The following is a 25,732-nucleotide window of genomic DNA, read 5'->3' as shown; positions in this document are numbered from 1 at the left end:
TCAACACTATTTTATCCATATTTTGGTCATTCATTTCCCGAATAGCAGTGATGATGACGGTGTTGAATGTGACCATGTTGAATCAACGGCAGCAGAAGGAAACAAGCAACAGGCAGACCCATTTGGAGTTTATGTTGCTATTATTTATTCAAGCCTACAATTCTATACTACACTGTTAAGACAATATATCCTACATACTTTAATGTAGATGGTATAACACTAGTTTATACCAGAAAAACTTTAGCGAAGATGTTGAAATGTGGATGGGTTTAAATAAACACTTGGTCAGGCAAGTAAAAGGTCAAAAGTCACAAATCTGTCCTCAGCGTCTCCTCCGGCGTTGCTTTGAGGATGTCGGGGCGGCCGTCGCCCCCTCCTGGCAGTCTGTGACGTGGCAGGAGCAGGTGTTGATGTGGATGTATGTGTGTGTGACGGTGGAGCCATCCCCACACTTCAGCTCCACCTGCCTCTGACTGGTGCTGGCCTCCTGGCAACAGGAGCACTGGTGCATCACCACGTTGGCTTCCATAGAGTAACTGCTCACACGCCACAAACACAAGCGCAGGAGACAGAGGAAGGGTCGTTAGGGGCTTAAATCGACAGTGGAGCGGCAGTTGTGTTCATTATGTTTCGTATTCCCCAGCCTTCCATTACGAGGCATAATGGAGGACTCACATGGACGATGTTTGACAGGCTCCAGCACAGGAAGTGATCTCCACAGGTAGGGTGGAGTTACAGCCCTTCATCACCAGATGGGCGGAGCTTGTCTGAACCTCACACACACTGCGGGGTGTGCCTGAGACAGAACATAGAACACAGGTTAGGAATCAGCCGGCACATGCTCAGCTTCCATTTACTGATGTCTTCTTGTTCTAGACTTTAACTTACAAGTTCTACAGCAACCGTTAGCATCAGTGGTCTCTGTGCCCTGGTCACGGAAAAAGGATAAAAAACATTTAGCTCTGACAGATGATACTGTTAAATCAAAGCGTCTTAGAAGAATTGTACTCCACGAAAGAGTAAGAATGAATCAGATTCTCACTGGGATACAGTTCTCTGGGGTGAAGGCAGGACACATTGTTTCCGTCAACTTTGGAATGTGTTGGCCGTTGTTGATCTCACATGTGTACTTCAAACATTTATCCTTAGGGGGCGACCATGTCTCGTTCAACTGAAAGACACACAAAAGTGAAATCAGGTCTCTGGAACACATACAGGCAACACAAACAAACCTTACATATACACACATTGTCGCACACATACTGACCTGAACAATGTGTGTGGTGTTGTCGGAGAGTATGACCACACAGCTGGTCTGAACACATTTCCCGCAACACTGACCAACCACAGTCTGGTATTCATAGCCCTGTGGAGGGTGGGGGGAAGAGGCTTACGTCAGTGAGAGTGAATGAACAAATAGAAAAATGACTAGATGTGAAATACAAGTGACAGGTAACTCGCTGCTCGCTGCTCGCTGCTTGCTGAATGTGACTGGTTGTTACCTGAGAACAGTTGGTTTGGCATGTAATGGGGGTACAGGTGATATTGTTCAACTGGGTCATGGGATCCACGGTAGGGCCGCAGGTACACTCCTCACATGATTCACTAGGCACCTTGGAACCTGGCTGCAGACACACACACACACACACATGTTGGAGTACACAACTTCATATTATAGTTGTACATCTAAGGAAGATGGTATCTTCAACAAAGGCAGGTCTGCAGCTGGACTTTTCATGTCATATGATGTCAGCTCTTACCTTGTACTCTACGTTGTTGTAGACACACACACCCTTGGGAACTGCCGAGAGAAGAACAGAGATGAATTAGACTCCCTACTGAATAACATCCCATGTGACTTGCTTCTGGCATCTAGACAAGGTCACCTCCACCTCCTGAGGTGGATGCACTGGACTTACCACACTGGGTGGTGGGACAGCAGGTGGTGTCAGTAGAGATGATGGCCTCAAAGCCTGGTTTGCAGACCACCATGGATGCAGGGCACAGCAAGATGTCACACTCTGTTGAAGAGATAAATCAAAACAGTTCAAAACCATTTCAATGTTGCCTGGTATATGACCCTGACCCAAACATAACTCTCACCCATTCTTGAAACATGAAAAAAACATTAGGTTTCGTATCTTACCACATGTGTAATTCAGGCAGCAGTCAACTGTCTTAGTGACCAGTTTAAATCCAGGCTCTGAGCAGGTCATGTTGGTGGTTGGGAGGCACGGGATTGGCTGGCATTGAACACTCATGGATCCCTTGTCACATGTGCACTGTTTACAGCCACTCGTCCATGTTTCACCATACTGGATGGAGAATAAGGACAGTCCAGTGTAAGGATGAGGTCTGTACAATGGAGTCCTGATTCATTGCTATGTCTTAAACCTGACCAGAAGTACAGTTGGTTGATTTGGCAACAAATGTGAGTTTTGTATGATAATTATAATGCAGTTTGATGTGTTACTTTAATATTTTGATAGCATAAGACTGATACTGGAGGAGGGAGCGCTGCTTACCTGTTTAGGTTGGCCATCAGGACCTGTGCAATCTAGGAAATTGCAACAAAGAATGATGAATGTGAGATGGAAAGAATAGGGTTGACTTTTAGTTCCATTACAAATAAAACCCTACTAGTGAAAACATTGATTCAAACATGTTTGATGTTTTGACAGGTTTTTGGCCACCCATTTCCTATACTTTTCTTTTGACGGGACTAGTCCTATCTTTAGGTGGAGGTCAAATAACTGGATACCTAGTCTGAGAATAGGCCTACTGAACCAGCCTTACCACAGGAGGGGACGCAAGTGTCAGAGTAGCTACTGAAGAGGGTAGTTCCAGATGGGCAGAAGCAACCTTCCGTGGTTGCGGAAGAGGCGTTTGTGGAAAGGAGCCGCATCCTGTGTGAATAAATGACAAATATTTCCCATACAGTACAAGTGTTTTGTAAAGATCCCTACATGTTTAGAGCTTATACTATATAGGTCAGGGACAGAGGAATGTTGTTTACCCGCTGCTACAGGTTGGTTGAACTACTGGACCACATGGCATGTAAACTTTAGCGCTGGGGCAGATATGAACTGTGAGGAAGAGTAGAAAAATATTCATTTCAAATCTGTCATTCTGAATTAATTTAACGTCAGTGGTGCCAGATGCTCATGCTGAGCTGCTTACCACACTGTCCGTTGGTGGCATTCCTCCAGTCGATGCAGATGCCAGCCTTGGAACATTCAGAGGCGTAGGCCTCCAAGCTGGAACAGCTGTTGTTTGCCCCACTGCACACATCTGAGCGACATGCCTCAATGAAGGCGTTGGGGGGCACAGATATGTGGCACGGCTCAAACACCCTGCAAAAGACAGGAACAGGGTTGGAATGGAGCAGCACTGGACGCTGTGCACTGTATACAGACTGGAATTGAACAGCAGTGTGGTTTATCTGGAAAATGTGAGGTTTTCTAACAACTCTCAGGATTTGGTGCAGGTCATAGAGAGGGCAACAATGGAACAAGGCATGTTTTTACAGTTTCCTTACTTGCTGTTCATGATGTCACAGATGGCTGGTCTACAAGGAGCAGGGGTGGATGCTGGGCTAGCGCTGGTGCTGGATGAGGCGGAGGTGGTAGGAGGCACCGTTGTGGGAGGTGTAACACAGTCTTTGTCGCTGACTTGCCACTCAGGAGCAGAGGTGCCACAGTTTTGCATCTGTCCGTTAGGTGATCGGCAGTCGTTATCCTTGGAGTTGTCACATGTACCTGGGAGTGGAGGAGGAAAGATTTACAATAAGTTGAGTAAACGTACAGAGGTTAAATCTATAGTTTAGGTTTCAGATTGTAGAAGGGCTAGTTTGAGTAGATTAAGGTGTGGTGGTTAAACAACTCACCACACTGTCCCTCTGTGTTGCCATGGAAGAGGGAGTAAGGCAGGTTGATACTGAAGGAGCCCTTGTAGACCACCTGGGCAAGGATCGCTGGGATGCTCAAGGTCAGCTCCATGCCAGTACTGGTCAGGTCAAGGCCGTCTTTAGAATAGGGTGGGTAAACTCTCTTCTGGTTTACATAAACCTGGAGGTTACATAGCCAACCCAACAGAAAAAGTGAGGTTTGGGGTCAATAAGCTTTCTGTTACCATATTTGATGCAACAATGTTGTTTTGTTAAGCATCTGGTTCCCAAGATCTGTTCAGTTTGAATCAGGTAACCAAGCTGCTGGAGTAACATGTTACAAACAGTATTGTCATACAGCATACATGGATAGATTTACATCCATGCTGTCGGTCATGCAAGCAGAGGTGTGTCGAATGTGTACAAACCACATTGGTGATTGTGTTGTCAGAGTTCAGCTGTGTCATGACAATCTGGGAGGACTGGTAAGAGATGATCAGGGACTGAGGACAGAAGGAGCTGCCAGATGCTGCACAGTAGTTGTTATCAACAACAATGCTCAGGTTGTATTTAGGGAGGATCTCCTTGACCAGATAGTAGGAGCAGTTTTGATGGAAGTTGTAAGATTGTCCATCAAATGTAAGGTAGTGGCTCTCTCCCCACACGCTGCAGACACCTTTGCAAGAAGAATTGAAACATTGTTGTACTTAGAACAGGCAGGAGAAAACAGTTTTCCAAATTTTAATTACAAAATGTAATTACAAAATGTACCATATTTTCTGAATTAAAAAAGAACTGGCACCAATCCAATTGTTGAGATGGTGACTTACATTCACATTCATATTGATAGCAACATCCTGTTGTATCAAAAACTTTGACAGGTGGCCGTCCATTCTCACAGCTTGGGGTTGTCACTGGTGGGCAAGAAACTGGTAACTCAATAACCTTGCCACTGACGCAAGTTGCCGAGGTACAATTGTTCACCTCCCAAATGTCTCCTTCCTGTAAAAAAAAACATATATTATTAGCAAAGGAAATGGCATTTGGTACGTGTTTTCTTTTTTTTTTGATTTGCTTATTCAACTTAGAACAGTTGGACGACCATTAAAATAGGCCGGACATCAAAATAAGTTGTACGTTTTTTAGACAAAAAGGTTGCATAGTCTCAAACCTTTCTTGGAGGCTGCAACTTGGAGCAGTCAAAAGTATGTGAAGGTGTGCTGCTAGCTGGGGATGTTGGTGAAGCTTCTGATGGGGTTGTAGGCAGGGTCTCAGATGATGTACTGTACTGAGTAGTAGTTGACGTGGGTGGAGCAGTGGAAGGACATGGAGTTGATTTGACTTCCACTTGGCAGGAAGAGTTGCAGTGAGCGGTGTAGCACCAACCTGCTTCATCAGTTACATTATACACAAGGTCACCTTATAAGAAAAAAAGGACAAAGAGAGAGTTGAGCAAGACAACACAAACTACATTTCTTTGTGTTATATTCAACATTTAAAAAATATGTTTTACTATACTATTTCATAAGAACAGCAGAAAAATGACTTACCTTGTTGATATATTTTGCCGTCAGCTATGCAGAAGCACTTGGTTGTGGTTTGTGCAGCTGTACTGGTTGAGCCACTACTTGCCGTTGAGGGCTGTTCTGTAGATGAAGTCTCAACAAACACAGTTGTAGCTGCTGTTGTAGGGCCTGTGGTCTCTACTTTAGGAGGCACTGTGGATGTTGATACAATAGCCTCAGTTGTGGTTTCTGCCTGTGTTGTAGTTTCAACCACGATGGTAGTTGTTCCCAAAATAGATGTAGATGGTACACTGGTCGTTGTAGTAACTGTAGTTGGCTCAGCAGTAGAGACAACCTGTCCAGTTGTTGAGGGACTTGCTGTTGAGGGCTGTTCTGTAGATGAGGTCTCAACCACCACCGTTGTAGCTGCTGTTGTAGGGCCTGTGGTCTCTACTTTAGGAGGCACTGTGGATGTTGATACAATAGCCTCAGTTGTGGTTTCTGCCTGTGTTGTAGTTTCAACCACGATGGTAGTTGTTCCCAAAGTAGATGTAGATGGTACACTGGTCGTTGTAGTAACTGTAGTTGGTTCAGCAGTAGAGACAACCTGTTCAGTTGTTGATGGACTTGCTGTTGAGGGCTGTTCTGTAGATGAAGTCTCAACCACCACCGTTGTAGCTGCTGTTGTAGGGCCTGTTGTCTCTACTTTAGGAGGCACTGTGGATGTTGATACAATAGCCTCAGTTGTGGTTTCTGCCTGTGTTGTAGTTTCAACCACGATGGTAGTTGTTCCCAAAGTAGATGTAGATGGTACACTGGACGTTGTAGTAACTGTAGTTGGCTCAGTAGTAGAGACAACCCGTCCAGTTGTTGAGGGACTTGCTGTTGAGGGCTGTTCTGTAGATGAGGTCTCAACCACCACCGTTGTAGCTGCTGTTGTAGGGCCTGTGGTCTCTACTTTAGGAGGCACTGTGGATGTTGATACAATAGCCTCAGTTGTGGTTTCTGCCTGTGTTGTAGTTTCAACCACGATGGTAGTTGTTCCAGAAGTAGATGTAAATGGTACACTGGTCGTTGTAGTAACTGCAGTTGGCTCAGCAGTAGAGACAACCTGTCCAGTTGTTGAGGGACTTGCTGTTGAGGGCTGTTTTGTAGAGGAGGTCTCAACCACCACCGTTGTAGCTGCTGTTGTAGGGCCTGTGGTCTCTACTTTAGGAGGCACTGTGGATGTTGATACAATAGCCTCAGTTGTGGTTTCTGCCTGTGTTGGGGAATTTGTTGGCAGTGTTCCTGTAATATAAGGCAAGGTTTTTGTTATAGGTCCAATTGAAGTTGGAGGGAAAGTAGTTGTGAAGAAAAGTGTTGTGAATCCAGTACTTGTTGATGTTAGCATAGTGCTTGTTGATGTGACAGTTGTTGGTTGGGCAATTGAACTAAGCAGACCAGATGTTTTGGGAGTTGCTGTTGATCCAGTCTCGACCAGAAAAGTTGTAGCTGCTGTTGTAAAGCCTGTGGTCTCTACTTTAGGAGGCACTGTGGATGTTGATACAATAGCCTCAGTTGTGGTTTCTGCCTGTGTTGTAGTTTCAACCACAATGGTAGTTGTTCCCAAAGTAGATGTAGATGGTACACTGGTCGTTTTAGTAACTGTAGTTGGCTCAACAGTAGTGACAACCTGTCCAGTTGTTGATGGACTTGCTGTTGAGGGCTGTTCTGTAGATGAAGTCTCACCCACCACCGTTGTAGCTGCTGTTGTAGGGCCTGTGGTCTCTACTTTAGGAGGCACTGTGGATGTTGATACAATAGCCTCAGTTGTGGTTTCTGCCTGTGTTGTAGTTTCAACCACGATGGTAGTTGTTCCCAAAGTAGATGTAGATGGTACACTGGTCGTTGTAGTAACTGTAGTTGGCTCAGCAGTAGAGACAACCTGTCCAGTTGTTGAGGGACTTGCTGTTGAGGGCTGTTCTGTAGATGAAGTCTCAACCACCACCGTTGTAGCTGCTGTTGTAGGGCCTGTTGTCTCTACTTTAGGAGGCACTGTGGATGTTGATACAATAGCCTCAGTTGTGGTTTCTGCCTGTGTTGTAGTTTCAACCACGATGGTAGTTGTTCCCAAAGTAGATGTAGATGGTACACTGGTCGTTGTAGTAACTGTAGTTGGCTCAGCAGTAGAGACAACCTGTCCAGTTGTTGAGGGACTTGCTGTTGAGGGCTGTTCTGTAGATGAGGTCACAACCACCACCGTTGTAGCTGCTGTTGTAGGGCCTGTGGTCTCTACTTTAGGAGGCACTGTGGATGTTGATACAATAGCCTCAGTTGTGGTTTCTGCCTGTGTTGTAGTTTCAACCACGATGGTAGTTGTTCCCAAAGTAGATGTAGATGGTACACTGGTCGTTGTAGTAACTGTAGTTGGCTCAGCAGTAGAGACAACCTGTTCAGTTGTTGATGGACTTGCTGTTGAGGGCTGTTCTGTAGATGAGGTCTCAACCACCACCGTTGTAGCTGCTGTTGTAGGGCCTGTGGTTTCTACTTTAGGAGGCACTGTGGATGTTGATACAATAGCCTCAGTTGTGGTTTCTGCCTGTGTTGTAGTTTCAACCACAATGGTAGTTGTTCCCAAAGTAGATGTAGATGGTACACTGGTCGTTGTAGTAACTGTCGTTGGTTCAGCAGTAGAGACAACCTGTCCAGTTGTTGATGGACTTGCTGTTGAGGGCTGTTCTGTAGATGAGGTCTCAACCACCACCGTTGTAGCTGCTGTTGTAGGGCCTGTGGTCTCTACTTTAGGAGGCACTGTGGATGTTGATACAATAGCCTCAGTTGTGGTTTCTGCCTGTGTTGTAGTTTCAACCACGATGGTAGTTGTTCCCAAAGTAGATGTAGATGGTACACTGGTCGTTGTAGTAACTGCAGTTGGCTCAGCAGTAGAGACAACCTGTCCAGTTGTTGATGGACTTGCTGTTGAGGGCTGTTCTGTAGAGGAGGTCTCAACCACCACCGTTGTAGCTGCTGTTGTAGGGCCTGTGGACTCTACTTTAGGAGGCACTGTGGATGTTGATACAATAGCCTCAGTTGTGGTTTCTGCCTGTGTTGTAGTTTCAACCACAATGGTAGTTGTTCCCAAAGTAGATGTAGATGGTACACTGGTCGTTGTAGTAACTGTAGTTGGTTCAGCAGTAGAGACAACCTGTCCAGTTGTTGATGGACTTGCTGTTGAGGGCTGTTCTGTAGATGAAGTCTCAACCACCACCGTTGTAGCTGCTGTTGTAGGGCCTGTGGTCTCTACTTTAGGAGGCACTGTGGATGTTGATACAATAGCCTCAGTTGTGGTTTCTGCCTGTGTTGTAGTTTCAACCACGATGGTAGTTGTTCCCAAAGTAGATGTAGATGGTACACTGGTCGTTGTAGTAACTGTGGTTGGCTCAGCAGTAGAGACAACCTGTCCAGTTGTTGATGGACTTGCTGTTGAGGGCTGTTCTGTAGATGAAGTCTCAACCACCACCGTTGTAGCTGCTGTTGTAGGGCCTGTGGTCTCTACTTTAGGAGGCACTGTGGATGTTGATACAATAGCCTCAGTTGTGGTTTCTGCCTGTGTTGTAGTTTCAACCACAATGGTAGTTGTTCCCAAAGTAGATGTAGATGGTACACTGGTCGTTGTAGTAACTGTCGTTGGTTCAGCAGTAGAGACAACCTGTCCAGTTGTTGATGGACTTGCTGTTGAGGGCTGTTCTGTAGATGAGGTCTCAACCACCACCGTTGTAGCTGCTGTTGTAGGGCCTGTGGTCTCTACTTTAGGAGGCACTGTGGATGTTGATACAATAGCCTCAGTTGTGGTTTCTGCCTGTGTTGTAGTTTCAATCAAGATGGTAGTTGTTCCCAAAGTAGATGTAGATGGTACACTGGTCGTTGTAGTAACTGTAGTTGGTTCAGCAGTAGAGACAACCTGTCCAGTTGTTGATGGACTTGCTGTTGAGGGCTGTTCTGTAGATGAAGTCTCAACCACCACCGTTGTAGCTGCTGTTGTAGGGCCTGTGGTCTCTACTTTAGGAGGCACTGTTGATGTTGATACAATAGCCTCAGTTGTGGTTTCTGCCTGTGTTGTAGTTTCAACCACAATGGTAGTTGTTCCCAAAGTAGATGTAGATGGTACACTGGTTGTTGTAGTAACTGCCGTTGGTTCAGCAGTAGAAACAACCTGTCCAGTTGTTGATGGACTTGCTGTTGAGGGCTGTTCTGTAGATGAGGTCTCAACCACCACCGTTGTAGCTGCTGTTGTAGGGCCTGTGGTCTCTACTTTAGGAGGCACTGTGGATGTTGATACAATAGCCTCAGTTGTGGTTTCTGCCTGTGTTGTAGTTTCAACCACGATGGTAGTTGTTCCCAAAGTAGATGTAGATGGTACACTGGTCGTTGTAGTAACTGTAGTTGGCTCAGCAGTAGAGACAACCTGTCCAGTTGTTGATGGACTTGCTGTTGAGGGCTGTTCTGTAGATGAAGTCTCAACCACCACCGTTGTAGCTGCTGTTGTAGGGCCTGTGGTCTCTACTTTAGGAGGCACTGTGGATGTTGATACAATAGCCTCAGTTGTGGTTTCTTTCTGTGTTGTAGTTTCAACCACAATGGTAGTTGTTCCCAAAGTAGATGTAGATGGTACACTGGTCGTTGTAGTAACTGTAGTTGGCTCAGCAGTAGAGACAACCTGTCCAGTTGTTGAGGGACTTGCTGTTGAGGGCTGTTCTGTAGATGAGGTCACAACCACCACCGTTGTAGCTGCTGTTGTAGGGCCTGTGGTCTCTACTTTAGGAGGCACTGTGGATGTTGATACAATAGCCTCAGTTGTGGTTTCTGCCCTTGTTGTAGTTTCAACCACGATGGTAGTTGTTCCCAAAGTAGATGTAGATGGTACACTGGTCGTTGTAGTAACTGTAGTTGGCTCAGCAGTAGAGACAACCTGTTCAGTTGTTGATGGACTTGCTGTTGAGGGTTGTTCTGTAGATGAGGTCTCAACCACCACCGTTGTAGCTGCTGTTGTAGGGCCTGTGGTTTCTACTTTAGGAGGCACTGTGGATGTTGATACAATAGCCTCAGTTGTGGTTTCTGCCTGTGTTGTAGTTTCAACCACAATGGTAGTTGTTCCCAAAGTAGATGTAGATGGTACACTGGTCGTTGTAGTAACTGTAGTTGGTTCAGCAGTAGAGACAACCTGTCCAGTTGTTGATGGACTTGCTGTTGAGGGCTGTTCTGTAGATGAAGTCTCAACCACCACCGTTGTAGCTGCTGTTGTAGGGCCTGTGGTCTCTACTTTAGGAGGCACTGTTGATGTTGATACAATAGCCTCAGTTGTGGTTTCTGCCTGTGTTGTAGTTTCAACCACAATGGTAGTTGTTCCCAAAGTAGATGTAGATGGTACACTGGTCGTTGTAGTAACTGTCGTTGGTTCAGCAGTAGAGACAACCTGTCCAGTTGTTGATGGACTTGCTGTTGAGGGCTGTTCTGTAGATGAGGTCTCAACCACCACCGTTGTAGCTGCTGTTGTAGGGCCTGTGGTCTCTACTTTAGGAGGCACTGTGGATGTTGATACAATAGCCTCAGTTGTGGTTTCTGCCTGTGTTGTAGTTTCAACCACGATGGTAGTTGTTCCCAAAGTAGATGTAGATGGTACACTGGTCGTTGTAGTAACTGTAGTTGGCTCAGCAGTAGAGACAACCTGTCCAGTTGTTGAGGGACTTGCTGTTGAGGGCTGTTCTGTAGATGAGGTCTCAACCACCACCGTTGTAGCTGCTGTTGTAGGGCCTGTGGTCTCTACTTTAGGAGGCACTGTGGATGTTGATACAATAGCCTCAGTTGTGGTTTCTGCCTGTGTTGTAGTTTCAACCACGATGGTAGTTGTTCCCAAAGTAGATGTAGATGGTACACTGGTCGTTGTAGTAACTGTAGTTGGCTCAGCAGTAGAGACAACCTGTCCAGTTGTTGATGGACTTGCTGTTGAGGGCTGTTCTGTAGATGAAGTCTCAACCACCACCGTTGTAGCTGCTGTTGTAGGGCCTGTGGTCTCTACTTTAGGAGGCACTGTGGATGTTGATACAATAGCCTCAGTTGTGGTTTCTTTCTGTGTTGTAGTTTCAACCACAATGGTAGTTGTTCCCAAAGTAGATGTAGATGGTACACTGGTCGTTGTAATAACTGTAGTTGGCTCAGCAGTAGAGACAACCTGTCCAGTTGTTGAGGGACTTGCTGTTGAGGGCTGTTCTGTAAATGAGGTCACAACCACCACCGTTGTAGCTGCTGTTGTAGGGCCTGTGGTCTCTACTTTAGGAGGCACTGTGGATGTTGATACAATAGCCTCAGTTGTGGTTTCTGCCCTTGTTGTAGTTTCAACCACGATGGTAGTTGTTCCCAAAGTAGATGTAGATGGTACACTGGTCGTTGTAGTAACTGTAGTTGGCTCAGCAGTAGAGACAACCTGTTCAGTTGTTGATGGACTTGCTGTTGAGGGCTGTTCTGTAGATGAGGTCTCAACCACCACCGTTGTAGCTGCTGTTGTAGGGCCTGTGGTTTCTACTTTAGGAGGCACTGTAGATGTTGATACAATAGCCTCAGTTGTGGTTTCTGCCTGTGTTGTAGTTTCAACCACAATGGTAGTTGTTCCCAAAGTAGATGTAGATGGTACACTGGTCGTTGTAGTAACTGTCGTTGGTTCAGCAGTAGAGACAACCTGTCCAGTTGTTGATGGACTTGCTGTTGAGGGCTGTTCTGTAGATGAGGTCTCAACCACCACCGTTGTAGCTGCTGTTGTAGGGCCTGTGGTTTCTACTTTAGGAGGCACTGTGGATGTTGATACAATAGCCTCAGTTGTGGTTTCTGCCTGTGTTGTAGTTTCAACCACAATGGTAGTTGTTCCCAAAGTAGATGTAGATGGTACACTGGTCGTTGTAGTAACTGTAGTTGGTTCAGCAGTAGAGACAACCTGTCCAGTTGTTGATGGACTTGCTGTTGAGGGCTGTTCTGTAGATGAAGTCTCAACCACCACCGTTGTAGCTGCTGTTGTAGGGCCTGTGGTCTCTACTTTAGGAGGCACTGTTGATGTTGATACAATAGCCTCAGTTGTGGTTTCTGCCTGTGTTGTAGTTTCAACCACAATGGTAGTTGTTCCCAAAGTAGATGTAGATGGTACACTGGTCGTTGTAGTAACTGTCGTTGGTTCAGCAGTAGAGACAACCTGTCCAGTTGTTGATGGACTTGCTGTTGAGGGCTGTTCTGTAGATGAGGTCTCAACCACACCAGGGCCTGTTGTAGCTGCTGTTGTAGGGCCTGTGGTCTCTACTTTAGGAGGCACTGTGGATGTTGATACAATAGCCTCAGTTGTGGTTTCTGCCTGTGTTGTAGTTTCAACCACGATGGTAGTTGTTCCCAAAGTAGATGTAGATGGTACACTGGTCGTTGTAGTAACTGTAGTTGGCTCAGCAGTAGAGACAACCTGTCCAGTTGTTGAGGGACTTGCTGTTGAGGGCTGTTCTGTAGATGAGGTCTCAACCACCACCGTTGTAGCTGCTGTTGTAGGGCCTGTGGTCTCTACTTTAGGAGGCACTGTGGATGTTGATACAATAGCCTCAGTTGTGGTTTCTGCCTGTGTTGTAGTTTCAACCACGATGGTAGTTGTTCCCAAAGTAGATGTAGATGGTACACTGGTCGTTGTAGTAACTGTAGTTGGCTCAGCAGTAGAGACAACCTGTCCAGTTGTTGATGGACTTGCTGTTGAGGGCTGTTCTGTAGATGAAGTCTCAACCACCACCGTTGTAGCTGCTGTTGTAGGGCCTGTGGTCTCTACTTTAGGAGGCACTGTGGATGTTGATACAATAGCCTCAGTTGTGGTTTCTTTCTGTGTTGTAGTTTCAACCACAATGGTAGTTGTTCCCAAAGTAGATGTAGATGGTACACTGGTCGTTGTAGTAACTGTAGTTGGCTCAGCAGTAGAGACAACCTGTTCAGTTGTTGATGGACTTGCTGTTGAGGGCTGTTCTGTAGATGAGGTCTCAACCACCACCGTTGTAGCTGCTGTTGTAGGGCCTGTGGTTTCTACTTTAGGAGGCACTGTGGATGTTGATACAATAGCCTCAGTTGTGGTTTCTGCCTGTGTTGTAGTTTCAACCACAATGGTAGTTGTTCCCAAAGTAGATGTAGATGGTACACTGGTCGTTGTAGTAACTGTCGTTGGTTCAGCAGTAGAGACAACCTGTCCAGTTGTTGATGGACTTGCTGTTGAGGGCTGTTCTGTAGATGAGGTCTCAACCACCACCGTTGTAGCTGCTGTTGTAGGGCCTGTGGTCTCTACTTTAGGAGGCACTGTGGATGTTGATACAATAGCCTCAGTTGTGGTTTCTGCCTGTGTTGTAGTTTCAACCACGATGGTAGTTGTTCCCAAAGTAGATGTAGATGGTACACTGGTCGTTGTAGTAACTGTAGTTGGTTCAGCAGTAGAGACAACCTGTTCAGTTGTTGATGGACTTGCTGTTGAGGGCTGTTCTGTAGATGAAGTCTCAACCACCACCGTTGTAGCTGCTGTTGTAGGGCCTGTTGTCTCTACTTTAGGAGGCACTGTGGATGTTGATACAATAGCCTCAGTTGTGGTTTCTGCCTGTGTTGTAGTTTCAACCACGATGGTAGTTGTTCCCAAAGTAGATGTAGATGGTACACTGGACGTTGTAGTAACTGTAGTTGGCTCAGTAGTAGAGACAACCCGTCCAGTTGTTGAGGGACTTGCTGTTGAGGGCTGTTCTGTAGATGAGGTCTCAACCACCACCGTTGTAGCTGCTGTTGTAGGGCCTGTGGTCTCTACTTTAGGAGGCACTGTGGATGTTGATACAATAGCCTCAGTTGTGGTTTCTGCCTGTGTTGTAGTTTCAACCACGATGGTAGTTGTTCCAGAAGTAGATGTAAATGGTACACTGGTCGTTGTAGTAACTGCAGTTGGCTCAGCAGTAGAGACAACCTGTCCAGTTGTTGAGGGACTTGCTGTTGAGGGCTGTTTTGTAGAGGAGGTCTCAACCACCACCGTTGTAGCTGCTGTTGTAGGGCCTGTGGTCTCTACTTTAGGAGGCACTGTGGATGTTGATACAATAGCCTCAGTTGTGGTTTCTGCCTGTGTTGGGGAATTTGTTGGCAGTGTTCCTGTAATATAAGGCAAGGTTTTTGTTATAGGTCCAATTGAAGTTGGAGGGAAAGTAGTTGTGAAGAAAAGTGTTGTGAATCCAGTACTTGTTGATGTTAGCATAGTGCTTGTTGATGTGACAGTTGTTGGTTGGGCAATTGAACTAAGCAGACCAGATGTTTTGGGAGTTGCTGTTGATCCAGTCTCGACCAGAAAAGTTGTAGCTGCTGTTGTAAAGCCTGTGGTCTCTACTTTAGGAGGCACTGTGGATGTTGATACAATAGCCTCAGTTGTGGTTTCTGCCTGTGTTGTAGTTTCAACCACAATGGTAGTTGTTCCCAAAGTAGATGTAGATGGTACACTGGTCGTTTTAGTAACTGTAGTTGGCTCAACAGTAGTGACAACCTGTCCAGTTGTTGATGGACTTGCTGTTGAGGGCTGTTCTGTAGATGAAGTCTCACCCACCACCGTTGTAGCTGCTGTTGTAGGGCCTGTGGTCTCTACTTTAGGAGGCACTGTGGATGTTGATACAATAGCCTCAGTTGTGGTTTCTGCCTGTGTTGTAGTTTCAACCACGATGGTAGTTGTTCCCAAAGTAGATGTAGATGGTACACTGGTCGTTGTAGTAACTGTAGTTGGCTCAGCAGTAGAGACAACCTGTCCAGTTGTTGAGGGACTTGCTGTTGAGGGCTGTTCTGTAGATGAAGTCTCAACCACCACCGTTGTAGCTGCTGTTGTAGGGCCTGTTGTCTCTACTTTAGGAGGCACTGTGGATGTTGATACAATAGCCTCAGTTGTGGTTTCTGCCTGTGTTGTAGTTTCAACCACGATGGTAGTTGTTCCCAAAGTAGATGTAGATGGTACACTGGTCGTTGTAGTAACTGTAGTTGGCTCAGCAGTAGAGACAACCTGTCCAGTTGTTGAGGGACTTGCTGTTGAGGGCTGTTCTGTAGATGAGGTCACAACCACCACCGTTGTAGCTGCTGTTGTAGGGCCTGTGGTCTCTACTTTAGGAGGCACTGTGGATGTTGATACAATAGCCTCAGTTGTGGTTTCTGCCTGTGTTGTAGTTTCAACCACGATGGTAGTTGTTCCCAAAGTAGATGTAGATGGTACACTGGTCGTTGTAGTAACTGTAGTTGGCTCAGCAGTAGAGACAACCTGTTCAGTTGTTGATGGACTTGCTGTTGAGGGCTGTTCTGTAGATGAGGTCTCAACCACCACCGTTGTAGCTGCTGTTGTAGGGCCTGTGGTTTCTACTTTAGGAGGCACTGTGGATGTTGATACAATAGCCTCAGTTGTGGTTTCTGCCTGTGTTGTAGTTTCAACCACAATGGTAGTTGTTCCCAAAGTAGATGTAGATGGTACACTGGTCGTTGTAGTAACTGTCGTTGGTTCAGCAGTAGAGACAACCTGTCCAGTTGTTGATGGACTTGCTGTTGAGGGCTGTTCTGTAGATGAGGTCTCAACCACCACCGTTGTAGCTGCTGTTGTAGGGCCTGTGGTCTCTACTTTAGGAGGCACTGTGGATGTTGATACAATAGCCTCAGTTGTGGTTTCTGCCTGTGTTGTAGTTTCAACCACGATGGTAGTTGTTCCCAAAGTAGATGTAGATGGTACACTGGTCGTTGTAGTAACTGCAGTTGGCTCAGCAGTAGAGACAACCTGTCCAGTTGTTGATGGACTTGCTGTTGAGGGCTGTTCTGTAGAGGAGGTCTCAACCACCACCGTTGTAGCTGCTGTTGTAGGGCCTGTGGACTCTACTTTAGGAGGCACTGTGGATGTTGATACAATAGCCTCAGTTGTGGTTTCTGCCTGTGTTGTAGTTTCAACCACAATGGTAGTTGTTCCCAAAGTAGATGTAGATGGTACACTGGTCGTTGTAGTAACTGTAGTTGGTTCAGCAGTAGAGACAACCTGTCCAGTTGTTGATGGAGTAGATGAAGTCTCAACCACCACCGTTGTAGCTGCTGTTGTAGTTGGTTCAGCAGTAGAGACAACCTGTCCAGTTGTTGATGGACTTGCTGTTGAGGGCTGTTCTGTAGATGAAGTCTCAACCACCACCGTTGTAGCTGCTGTTGTAGGGCCTGTGGTCTCTACTTTAGGAGGCACTGTGGATGTTGATACAATAGCCTCAGTTGTGGTTTCTGCCTGTGTTGTAGTTTCAACCACGATGGTAGTTGTTCCCAAAGTAGATGTAGATGGTACACTGGTCGTTGTAGTAACTGTGGTTGGCTCAGCAGTAGAGACAACCTGTCCAGTTGTTGATGGACTTGCTGTTGAGGGCTGTTCTGTAGATGAAGTCTCAACCACCACCGTTGTAGCTGCTGTTGTAGGGCCTGTGGTCTCTACTTTAGGAGGCACTGTGGATGTTGATACAATAGCCTCAGTTGTGGTTTCTGCCTGTGTTGTAGTTTCAACCACAATGGTAGTTGTTCCCAAAGTAGATGTAGATGGTACACTGGTCGTTGTAGTAACTGTCGTTGGTTCAGCAGTAGAGACAACCTGTCCAGTTGTTGATGGACTTGCTGTTGAGGGCTGTTCTGTAGATGAGGTCTCAACCACCACCGTTGTAGCTGCTGTTGTAGGGCCTGTGGTCTCTACTTTAGGAGGCACTGTGGATGTTGATACAATAGCCTCAGTTGTGGTTTCTGCCTGTGTTGTAGTTTCAATCAAGATGGTAGTTGTTCCCAAAGTAGATGTAGATGGTACACTGGTCGTTGTAGTAACTGTAGTTGGTTCAGCAGTAGAGACAACCTGTCCAGTTGTTGATGGACTTGCTGTTGAGGGCTGTTCTGTAGATGAAGTCTCAACCACCACCGTTGTAGCTGCTGTTGTAGGGCCTGTGGTCTCTACTTTAGGAGGCACTGTTGATGTTGATACAATAGCCTCAGTTGTGGTTTCTGCCTGTGTTGTAGTTTCAACCACAATGGTAGTTGTTCCCAAAGTAGATGTAGATGGTACACTGGTTGTTGTAGTAACTGCCGTTGGTTCAGCAGTAGAAACAACCTGTCCAGTTGTTGATGGACTTGCTGTTGAGGGCTGTTCTGTAGATGAGGTCTCAACCACCACCGTTGTAGCTGCTGTTGTAGGGCCTGTGGTCTCTACTTTAGGAGGCACTGTGGATGTTGATACAATAGCCTCAGTTGTGGTTTCTGCCTGTGTTGTAGTTTCAACCACGATGGTAGTTGTTCCCAAAGTAGATGTAGATGGTACACTGGTCGTTGTAGTAACTGTAGTTGGCTCAGCAGTAGAGACAACCTGTCCAGTTGTTGATGGACTTGCTGTTGAGGGCTGTTCTGTAGATGAAGTCTCAACCACCACCGTTGTAGCTGCTGTTGTAGGGCCTGTGGTCTCTACTTTAGGAGGCACTGTGGATGTTGATACAATAGCCTCAGTTGTGGTTTCTTTCTGTGTTGTAGTTTCAACCACAATGGTAGTTGTTCCCAAAGTAGATGTAGATGGTACACTGGTCGTTGTAGTAACTGTAGTTGGCTCAGCAGTAGAGACAACCTGTCCAGTTGTTGAGGGACTTGCTGTTGAGGGCTGTTCTGTAGATGAGGTCACAACCACCACCGTTGTAGCTGCTGTTGTAGGGCCTGTGGTCTCTACTTTAGGAGGCACTGTGGATGTTGATACAATAGCCTCAGTTGTGGTTTCTGCCCTTGTTGTAGTTTCAACCACGATGGTAGTTGTTCCCAAAGTAGATGTAGATGGTACACTGGTCGTTGTAGTAACTGTAGTTGGCTCAGCAGTAGAGACAACCTGTTCAGTTGTTGATGGACTTGCTGTTGAGGGTTGTTCTGTAGATGAGGTCTCAACCACCACCGTTGTAGCTGCTGTTGTAGGGCCTGTGGTTTCTACTTTAGGAGGCACTGTGGATGTTGATACAATAGCCTCAGTTGTGGTTTCTGCCTGTGTTGTAGTTTCAACCACAATGGTAGTTGTTCCCAAAGTAGATGTAGATGGTACACTGGTCGTTGTAGTAACTGTAGTTGGTTCAGCAGTAGAGACAACCTGTCCAGTTGTTGATGGACTTGCTGTTGAGGGCTGTTCTGTAGATGAAGTCTCAACCACCACCGTTGTAGCTGCTGTTGTAGGGCCTGTGGTCTCTACTTTAGGAGGCACTGTTGATGTTGATACAATAGCCTCAGTTGTGGTTTCTGCCTGTGTTGTAGTTTCAACCACAATGGTAGTTGTTCCCAAAGTAGATGTAGATGGTACACTGGTCGTTGTAGTAACTGTCGTTGGTTCAGCAGTAGAGACAACCTGTCCAGTTGTTGATGGACTTGCTGTTGAGGGCTGTTCTGTAGATGAGGTCTCAACCACCACCGTTGTAGCTGCTGTTGTAGGGCCTGTGGTCTCTACTTTAGGAGGCACTGTGGATGTTGATACAATAGCCTCAGTTGTGGTTTCTGCCTGTGTTGTAGTTTCAACCACGATGGTAGTTGTTCCCAAAGTAGATGTAGATGGTACACTGGTCGTTGTAGTAACTGTAGTTGGCTCAGCAGTAGAGACAACCTGTCCAGTTGTTGAGGGACTTGCTGTTGAGGGCTGTTCTGTAGATGAGGTCTCAACCACCACCGTTGTAGCTGCTGTTGTAGGGCCTGTGGTCTCTACTTTAGGAGGCACTGTGGATGTTGATACAATAGCCTCAGTTGTGGTTTCTGCCTGTGTTGTAGTTTCAACCACGATGGTAGTTGTTCCCAAAGTAGATGTAGATGGTACACTGGTCGTTGTAGTAACTGTAGTTGGCTCAGCAGTAGAGACAACCTGTCCAGTTGTTGATGGACTTGCTGTTGAGGGCTGTTCTGTAGATGAAGTCTCAACCACCACCGTTGTAGCTGCTGTTGTAGGGCCTGTGGTCTCTACTTTAGGAGGCACTGTGGATGTTGATACAATAGCCTCAGTTGTGGTTTCTTTCTGTGTTGTAGTTTCAACCACAATGGTAGTTGTTCCCAAAGTAGATGTAGATGGTACACTGGTCGTTGTAATAACTGTAGTTGGCTCAGCAGTAGAGACAACCTGTCCAGTTGTTGAGGGACTTGCTGTTGAGGGCTGTTCTGTAAATGAGGTCACAACCACCACCGTTGTAGCTGCTGTTGTAGGGCCTGTGGTCTCTACTTTAGGAGGCACTGTGGATGTTGATACAATAGCCTCAGTTGTGGTTTCTGCCCTTGTTGTAGTTTCAACCACGATGGTAGTTGTTCCCAAAGTAGATGTAGATGGTACACTGGTCGTTGTAGTAACTGTAGTTGGCTCAGCAGTAGAGACAACCTGTTCAGTTGTTGATGGACTTGCTGTTGAGGGCTGTTCTGTAGATGAGGTCTCAACCACCACCGTTGTAGCTGCTGTTGTAGGGCCTGTGGTTTCTACTTTAGGAGGCACTGTAGATGTTGATACAATAGCCTCAGTTGTGGTTTCTGCCTGTGTTGTAGTTTCAACCACAATGGTAGTTGTTCCCAAAGTAGATGTAGATGGTACACTGGTCGTTGTAGTAACTGTCGTTGGTTCAGCAGTAGAGACAACCTGTCCAGTTGTTGATGGACTTGCTGTTGAGGGCTGTTCTGTAGATGAGGTCTCAACCACCACCGTTGTAGCTGCTGTTGTAGGGCCTGTGGTTTCTACTTTAGGAGGCACTGTGGATGTTGATACAATAGCCTCAGTTGTGGTTTCTGCCTGTGTTGTAGTTTCAACCACAATGGTAGTTGTTCCCAAAGTAGATGTAGATGGTACACTGGTCGTTGTAGTAACTGTAGTTGGTTCAGCAGTAGAGACAACCTGTCCAGTTGTTGATGGACTTGCTGTTGAGGGCTGTTCTGTAGATGAAGTCTCAACCACCACCGTTGTAGCTGCTGTTGTAGGGCCTGTGGTCTCTACTTTAGGAGGCACTGTTGATGTTGATACAATAGCCTCAGTTGTGGTTTCTGCCTGTGTTGTAGTTTCAACCACAATGGTAGTTGTTCCCAAAGTAGATGTAGATGGTACACTGGTCGTTGTAGTAACTGTCGTTGGTTCAGCAGTAGAGACAACCTGTCCAGTTGTTGATGGACTTGCTGTTGAGGGCTGTTCTGTAGATGAGGTCTCAACCACCACCGTTGTAGCTGCTGTTGTAGGGCCTGTGGTCTCTACTTTAGGAGGCACTGTGGATGTTGATACAATAGCCTCAGTTGTGGTTTCTGCCTGTGTTGTAGTTTCAACCACGATGGTAGTTGTTCCCAAAGTAGATGTAGATGGTACACTGGTCGTTGTAGTAACTGTAGTTGGCTCAGCAGTAGAGACAACCTGTCCAGTTGTTGAGGGACTTGCTGTTGAGGGCTGTTCTGTAGATGAGGTCTCAACCACCACCGTTGTAGCTGCTGTTGTAGGGCCTGTGGTCTCTACTTTAGGAGGCACTGTGGATGTTGATACAATAGCCTCAGTTGTGGTTTCTGCCTGTGTTGTAGTTTCAACCACGATGGTAGTTGTTCCCAAAGTAGATGTAGATGGTACACTGGTCGTTGTAGTAACTGTAGTTGGCTCAGCAGTAGAGACAACCTGTCCAGTTGTTGATGGACTTGCTGTTGAGGGCTGTTCTGTAGATGAAGTCTCAACCACCACCGTTGTAGCTGCTGTTGTAGGGCCTGTGGTCTCTACTTTAGGAGGCACTGTGGATGTTGATACAATAGCCTCAGTTGTGGTTTCTTTCTGTGTTGTAGTTTCAACCACAATGGTAGTTGTTCCCAAAGTAGATGTAGATGGTACACTGGTCGTTGTAGTAACTGTAGTTGGCTCAGCAGTAGAGACAACCTGTTCAGTTGTTGATGGACTTGCTGTTGAGGGCTGTTCTGTAGATGAGGTCTCAACCACCACCGTTGTAGCTGCTGTTGTAGGGCCTGTGGTTTCTACTTTAGGAGGCACTGTGGATGTTGATACAATAGCCTCAGTTGTGGTTTCTGCCTGTGTTGTAGTTTCAACCACAATGGTAGTTGTTCCCAAAGTAGATGTAGATGGTACACTGGTCGTTGTAGTAACTGTCGTTGGTTCAGCAGTAGAGACAACCTGTCCAGTTGTTGATGGACTTGCTGTTGAGGGCTGTTCTGTAGATGAGGTCTCAACCACCACCGTTGTAGCTGCTGTTGTAGGGCCTGTGGTCTCTACTTTAGGAGGCACTGTGGATGTTGATACAATAGCCTCAGTTGTGGTTTCTGCCTGTGTTGTAGTTTCAACCACGATGGTAGTTGTTCCCAAAGTAGATGTAGATGGTACACTGGTCGTTGTAGTAACTGCAGTTGGCTCAGCAGTAGAGACAACCTGTCCAGTTGTTGAGGGACTTGCTGTTGAGGGCTGTTCTGTAGAGGAGGTCTCAACCACCACCGTTGTAGCTGCTGTTGTAGGGCCTGTGGTCTCTACTTTAGGAGGCACTGTGGATGTTGATACAATAGCCTCAGTTGTGGTTTCTGCCTGTGTTGTAGTTTCAACCACGATGGTAGTTGTTCCCAAAGTAGATGTAGATGGTACACTGGTCGTTGTAGTAACTGCAGTTGGCTCAGCAGTAGAGACAACCTGTCCAGTTGTTGAGGGACTTGCTGTTGAGGGCTGTTCTGTAGAGGAGGTCTCAACCACCACCGTTGTAGCTGCTGTTGTAGGGCCTGTGGTCTCTACTTTAGGAGGCACTGTGGATGTTGATACAATAGCCTCAGTTGTGGTTTCTGCCTGTGTTGTAGTTTCAACCACGATGGTAGTTGTTCCCAAAGTAGATGTAGATGGTACACTGGTCGTTGTAGTAACTGCAGTTGGCTCAGCAGTAGAGACAACCTGTCCAGTTGTTGAGGGACTTGCTGTTGAGGGCTGTTCTGTAGATGAGGTCTCAACCACCACCGTTGTAGCTGCTGTTGTAGGGCCTGTGGTCTCTACTTTAGGAGGCACTGTGGATGTTGATACAATAGCCTCAGTTGTGGTTTCTGCCTGTGTTGTAGTTTCAACCACGATGGTAGTTGTTCCCAAAGTAGATGTAGATGGTACACTGGTCGTTGTAGTAACTGTAGTTGGCTCAGCAGTAGAGACAACCTGTCCAGTTGTTGATGGACTTGCTGTTGAGGGCTGTTCTGTAGATGAAGTCTCAACCACCACCGTTGTAGCTGCTGTTGTAGGGCCTGTGGTCTCTACTTTAGGAGGCACTGTGGATGTTGATACAATAGCCTCAGTTGTGGTTTCTTTCTGTGTTGTAGTTTCAACCACAATGGTAGTTGTTCCCAAAGTAGATGTAGATGGTACACTGGTCGTTGTAGTAACTGTAGTTGGCTCAGCAGTAGAGACAACCTGTCCAGTTGTTGAGGGACTTGCTGTTGAGGGCTGTTCTGTAGATGAGGTCACAACCACCACCGTTGTAGCTGCTGTTGTAGGGCCTGTGGTCTCTACTTTAGGAGGCACTGTGGATGTTGATACAATAGCCTCAGTTGTGGTTTCTGCCCTTGTTGTAGTTTCAACCACGATGGTAGTTGTTCCCAAAGTAGATGTAGATGGTACACTGGTCGTTGTAGTAACTGCAGTTGGCTCAGCAGTAGAGACAACCTGTTCAGTTGTTGATGGACTTGCTGTTGAGGGCTGTTCTGTAGATGAGGTCTCAACCACCACCGTTGTAGCTGCTGTTGTAGGGCCTGTGGTTTCTACTTTAGAAGGCACTGTGGATGTTGATACAATAGCCTCAGTTGTGGTTTCTGCCTGTGTTGTAGTTTCAACCACAATGGTAGTTGTTCCCAAAGTAGATGTAGATGGTACACTGGTCGTTGTAGTAACTGTCGTTGGTTCAGCAGTAGAGACAACCTGTCCAGTTGTTGATGGACTTGCTGTTGAGGGCTGTTCTGTAGATGAAGTCTCAACCACCACCGTTGTAGCTGCTGTTGTAGGGCCTGTGGTCTCTACTTTAGGAGGCACTGTGGATGTTGATACAATAGCCTCAGTTGTGGTTTCTGCCTGTGTTGTAGTTTCAACCACAATGGTAGTTGTTCCCAAAGTAGATGTAGATGGTACACTGGTCGTCGTAGTAACTGTCGTTGGTTCAGCAGTAGAGACAACCTGTCCAGTTGTTGATGGACTTGCTGTTGAGGGCTGTTCTGTAGATGAGGTCTCAACCACCACCGTTGTAGCTGCTGTTGTAGGGCCTGTGGTCTCTACTTTAGGAGGCACTGTGGATGTTGATACAATAGCCTCAGTTGTGGTTTCTGCCTGTGTTGTAGTTTCAACCACAATGGTAGTTGTTCCCAAAGTAGATGTAGATGGTACACTGGTCGTTGTAGTAACTGTAGTTGGCTCAGCAGTAGAGACAACCTGTCCAGTTGTTGATGGACTTGCTGTTGAGGGCTGTTCTGTAGATGAAGTCTCAACCACCACCGTTGTAGCTGCTGTTGTAGGGCCTGTGGTCTCTACTTTAGGAGGCACTGTGGATGTTGATACAATAGCCTCAGTTGTGGTTTCTTTCTGTGTTGTAGTTTCAACCACAATGGTAGTTGTTCCCAAAGTAGATGTAGATGGTACACTGGTCGTTGTAGTAACTGTAGTTGGCTCAGCAGTAGAGACAACCTGTCCAGTTGTTGAGGGACTTGCTGTTGAGGGCTGTTCTGTAGATGAGGTCACAACCACCACCGTTGTAGCTGCTGTTGTAGGGCCTGTGGTCTCTACTTTAGGAGGCACTGTGGATGTTGATACAATAGCCTCAGTTGTGGTTTCTGCCCTTGTTGTAGTTTCAACCACGATGGTAGTTGTTCCCAAAGTAGATGTAGATGGTACACTGGTCGTTGTAGTAACTGTAGTTGGCTCAGCAGTAGAGACAACCTGTTCAGTTGTTGATGGACTTGCTGTTGAGGGCTGTTCTGTAGATGAGGTCTCAACCACCACCGTTGTAGCTGCTGTTGTAGGGCCTGTGGTTTCTACTTTAGAAGGCACTGTGGATGTTGATACAATAGCCTCAGTTGTGGTTTCTGCCTGTGTTGTAGTTTCAACCACAATGGTAGTTGTTCCCAAAGTAGATGTAGATGGTACACTGGTCGTTGTAGTAACTGTCGTTGGTTCAGCAGTAGAGACAACCTGTCCAGTTGTTGATGGACTTGCTGTTGAGGGCTGTTCTGTAGATGAGGTCTCAACCACCACCGTTGTAGCTGCTGTTGTAGGGCCTGTGGTCTCTACTTTAGGAGGCACTGTGGATGTTGATACAATAGCCTCAGTTGTGGTTTCTGCCTGTGTTGTAGTTTCAACCACAATGGTAGTTGTTCCCAAAGTAGATGTAGATGGTACACTGGTCGTCGTAGTAACTGTCGTTGGTTCAGCAGTAGAGACAACCTGTCCAGTTGTTGATGGACTTGCTGTTGAGGGCTGTTCTGTAGATGAGGTCTCAACCACCACCGTTGTAGCTGCTGTTGTAGGGCCTGTGGTCTCTACTTTAGGAGGCACTGTGGATGTTGATACAATAGCCTCAGTTGTGGTTTCTGCCTGTGTTGTAGTTTCAACCACAATGGTAGTTGTTCCCAAAGTAGATGTAGATGGTACACTGGTCGTTGTAGTAACTGTAGTTGGTTCAGCAGTAGAGACAACCTGTCCAGTTGTTGATGGACTTGCTGTTGAGGGCTGTTCTGTAGATGAGGTCTCAACCACCACCGTTGTAGCTGCTGTTGTAGGGCCTGTGGTCTCTACTTTAGGAGGCACTGTGGATGTTGATACAATAGCCTCAGTTGTGGTTTCTGCCTGTGTTGTAGTTTCAACCACGATGGTAGTTGTTCCCAAAGTAGATGTAGATGGTACACTGGTCGTTGTAGTAACTGTAGTTGGCTCAGCAGTAGAGACAACCTGTCCAGTTGTTGAGGGACTTGCTGTTGAGGGCTGTTCTGTAGATGAGGTCTCAACCACCACCGTTGTAGCTGCTGTTGTAGGGCCTGTGGTCTCTACTTTAGGAGGCACTGTGGATGTTGATACAATAGCCTCAGTTGTGGTTTCTGCCTGTGTTGTAGTTTCAACCACGATGGTAGTTGTTCCCAAAGTAGATGTAGATGGTACACTGGTCGTTGTAGTAACTGTAGTTGGTTCAGCAGTAGAAACAACCTGTCCAGCTGTTGAGGGACTTGCTGTTGAGGGCTGTTCTGTAGATGAAGTCACAACCACCACCGTTGTAGCTGCTGTTGTAGGGCCCGTGGTCTCTACTTTAGGAGGCAATGTGGATGT

At 46.5% G+C, this 25,732-nt stretch overlaps 1 protein-coding gene across 1 annotated transcript; it reads right to left on the bottom strand.

The window, feature by feature from the left end:
• Positions 1-128: 128 nt before the first annotated feature.
• LOC124482052 (intestinal mucin-like protein) lies at positions 129-6,784 on the bottom strand. The gene is made up of 20 exons (XM_047042382.1): positions 6,769-6,784; positions 5,437-5,718; positions 5,058-5,305; positions 4,717-4,888; positions 4,315-4,562; positions 3,887-4,067; positions 3,539-3,758; positions 3,181-3,353; positions 3,017-3,086; positions 2,797-2,906; positions 2,526-2,557; positions 2,147-2,315; positions 1,920-2,021; positions 1,761-1,801; positions 1,503-1,625; positions 1,268-1,366; positions 1,043-1,171; positions 889-928; positions 676-796; positions 129-536 (listed from the first exon to the last, which is right to left on the bottom strand). Exons 1-20 carry the CDS (start codon positions 6,782-6,784, stop codon positions 323-325), a joined length of 2,790 nt encoding a protein of 929 aa, XP_046898338.1. The 3' UTR covers positions 129-322.
• Between the last annotated feature and the right edge of the window lie 18,948 nt (positions 6,785-25,732).

This window comes from Hypomesus transpacificus, chromosome 19 (assembly GCF_021917145.1).
Source record: "Hypomesus transpacificus isolate Combined female chromosome 19, fHypTra1, whole genome shotgun sequence".
NCBI classification, from domain to species: domain Eukaryota; kingdom Metazoa; phylum Chordata; class Actinopteri; order Osmeriformes; family Osmeridae; genus Hypomesus; species Hypomesus transpacificus.
This window is presented reverse-complemented; position numbering and strand designations above follow the sequence as displayed.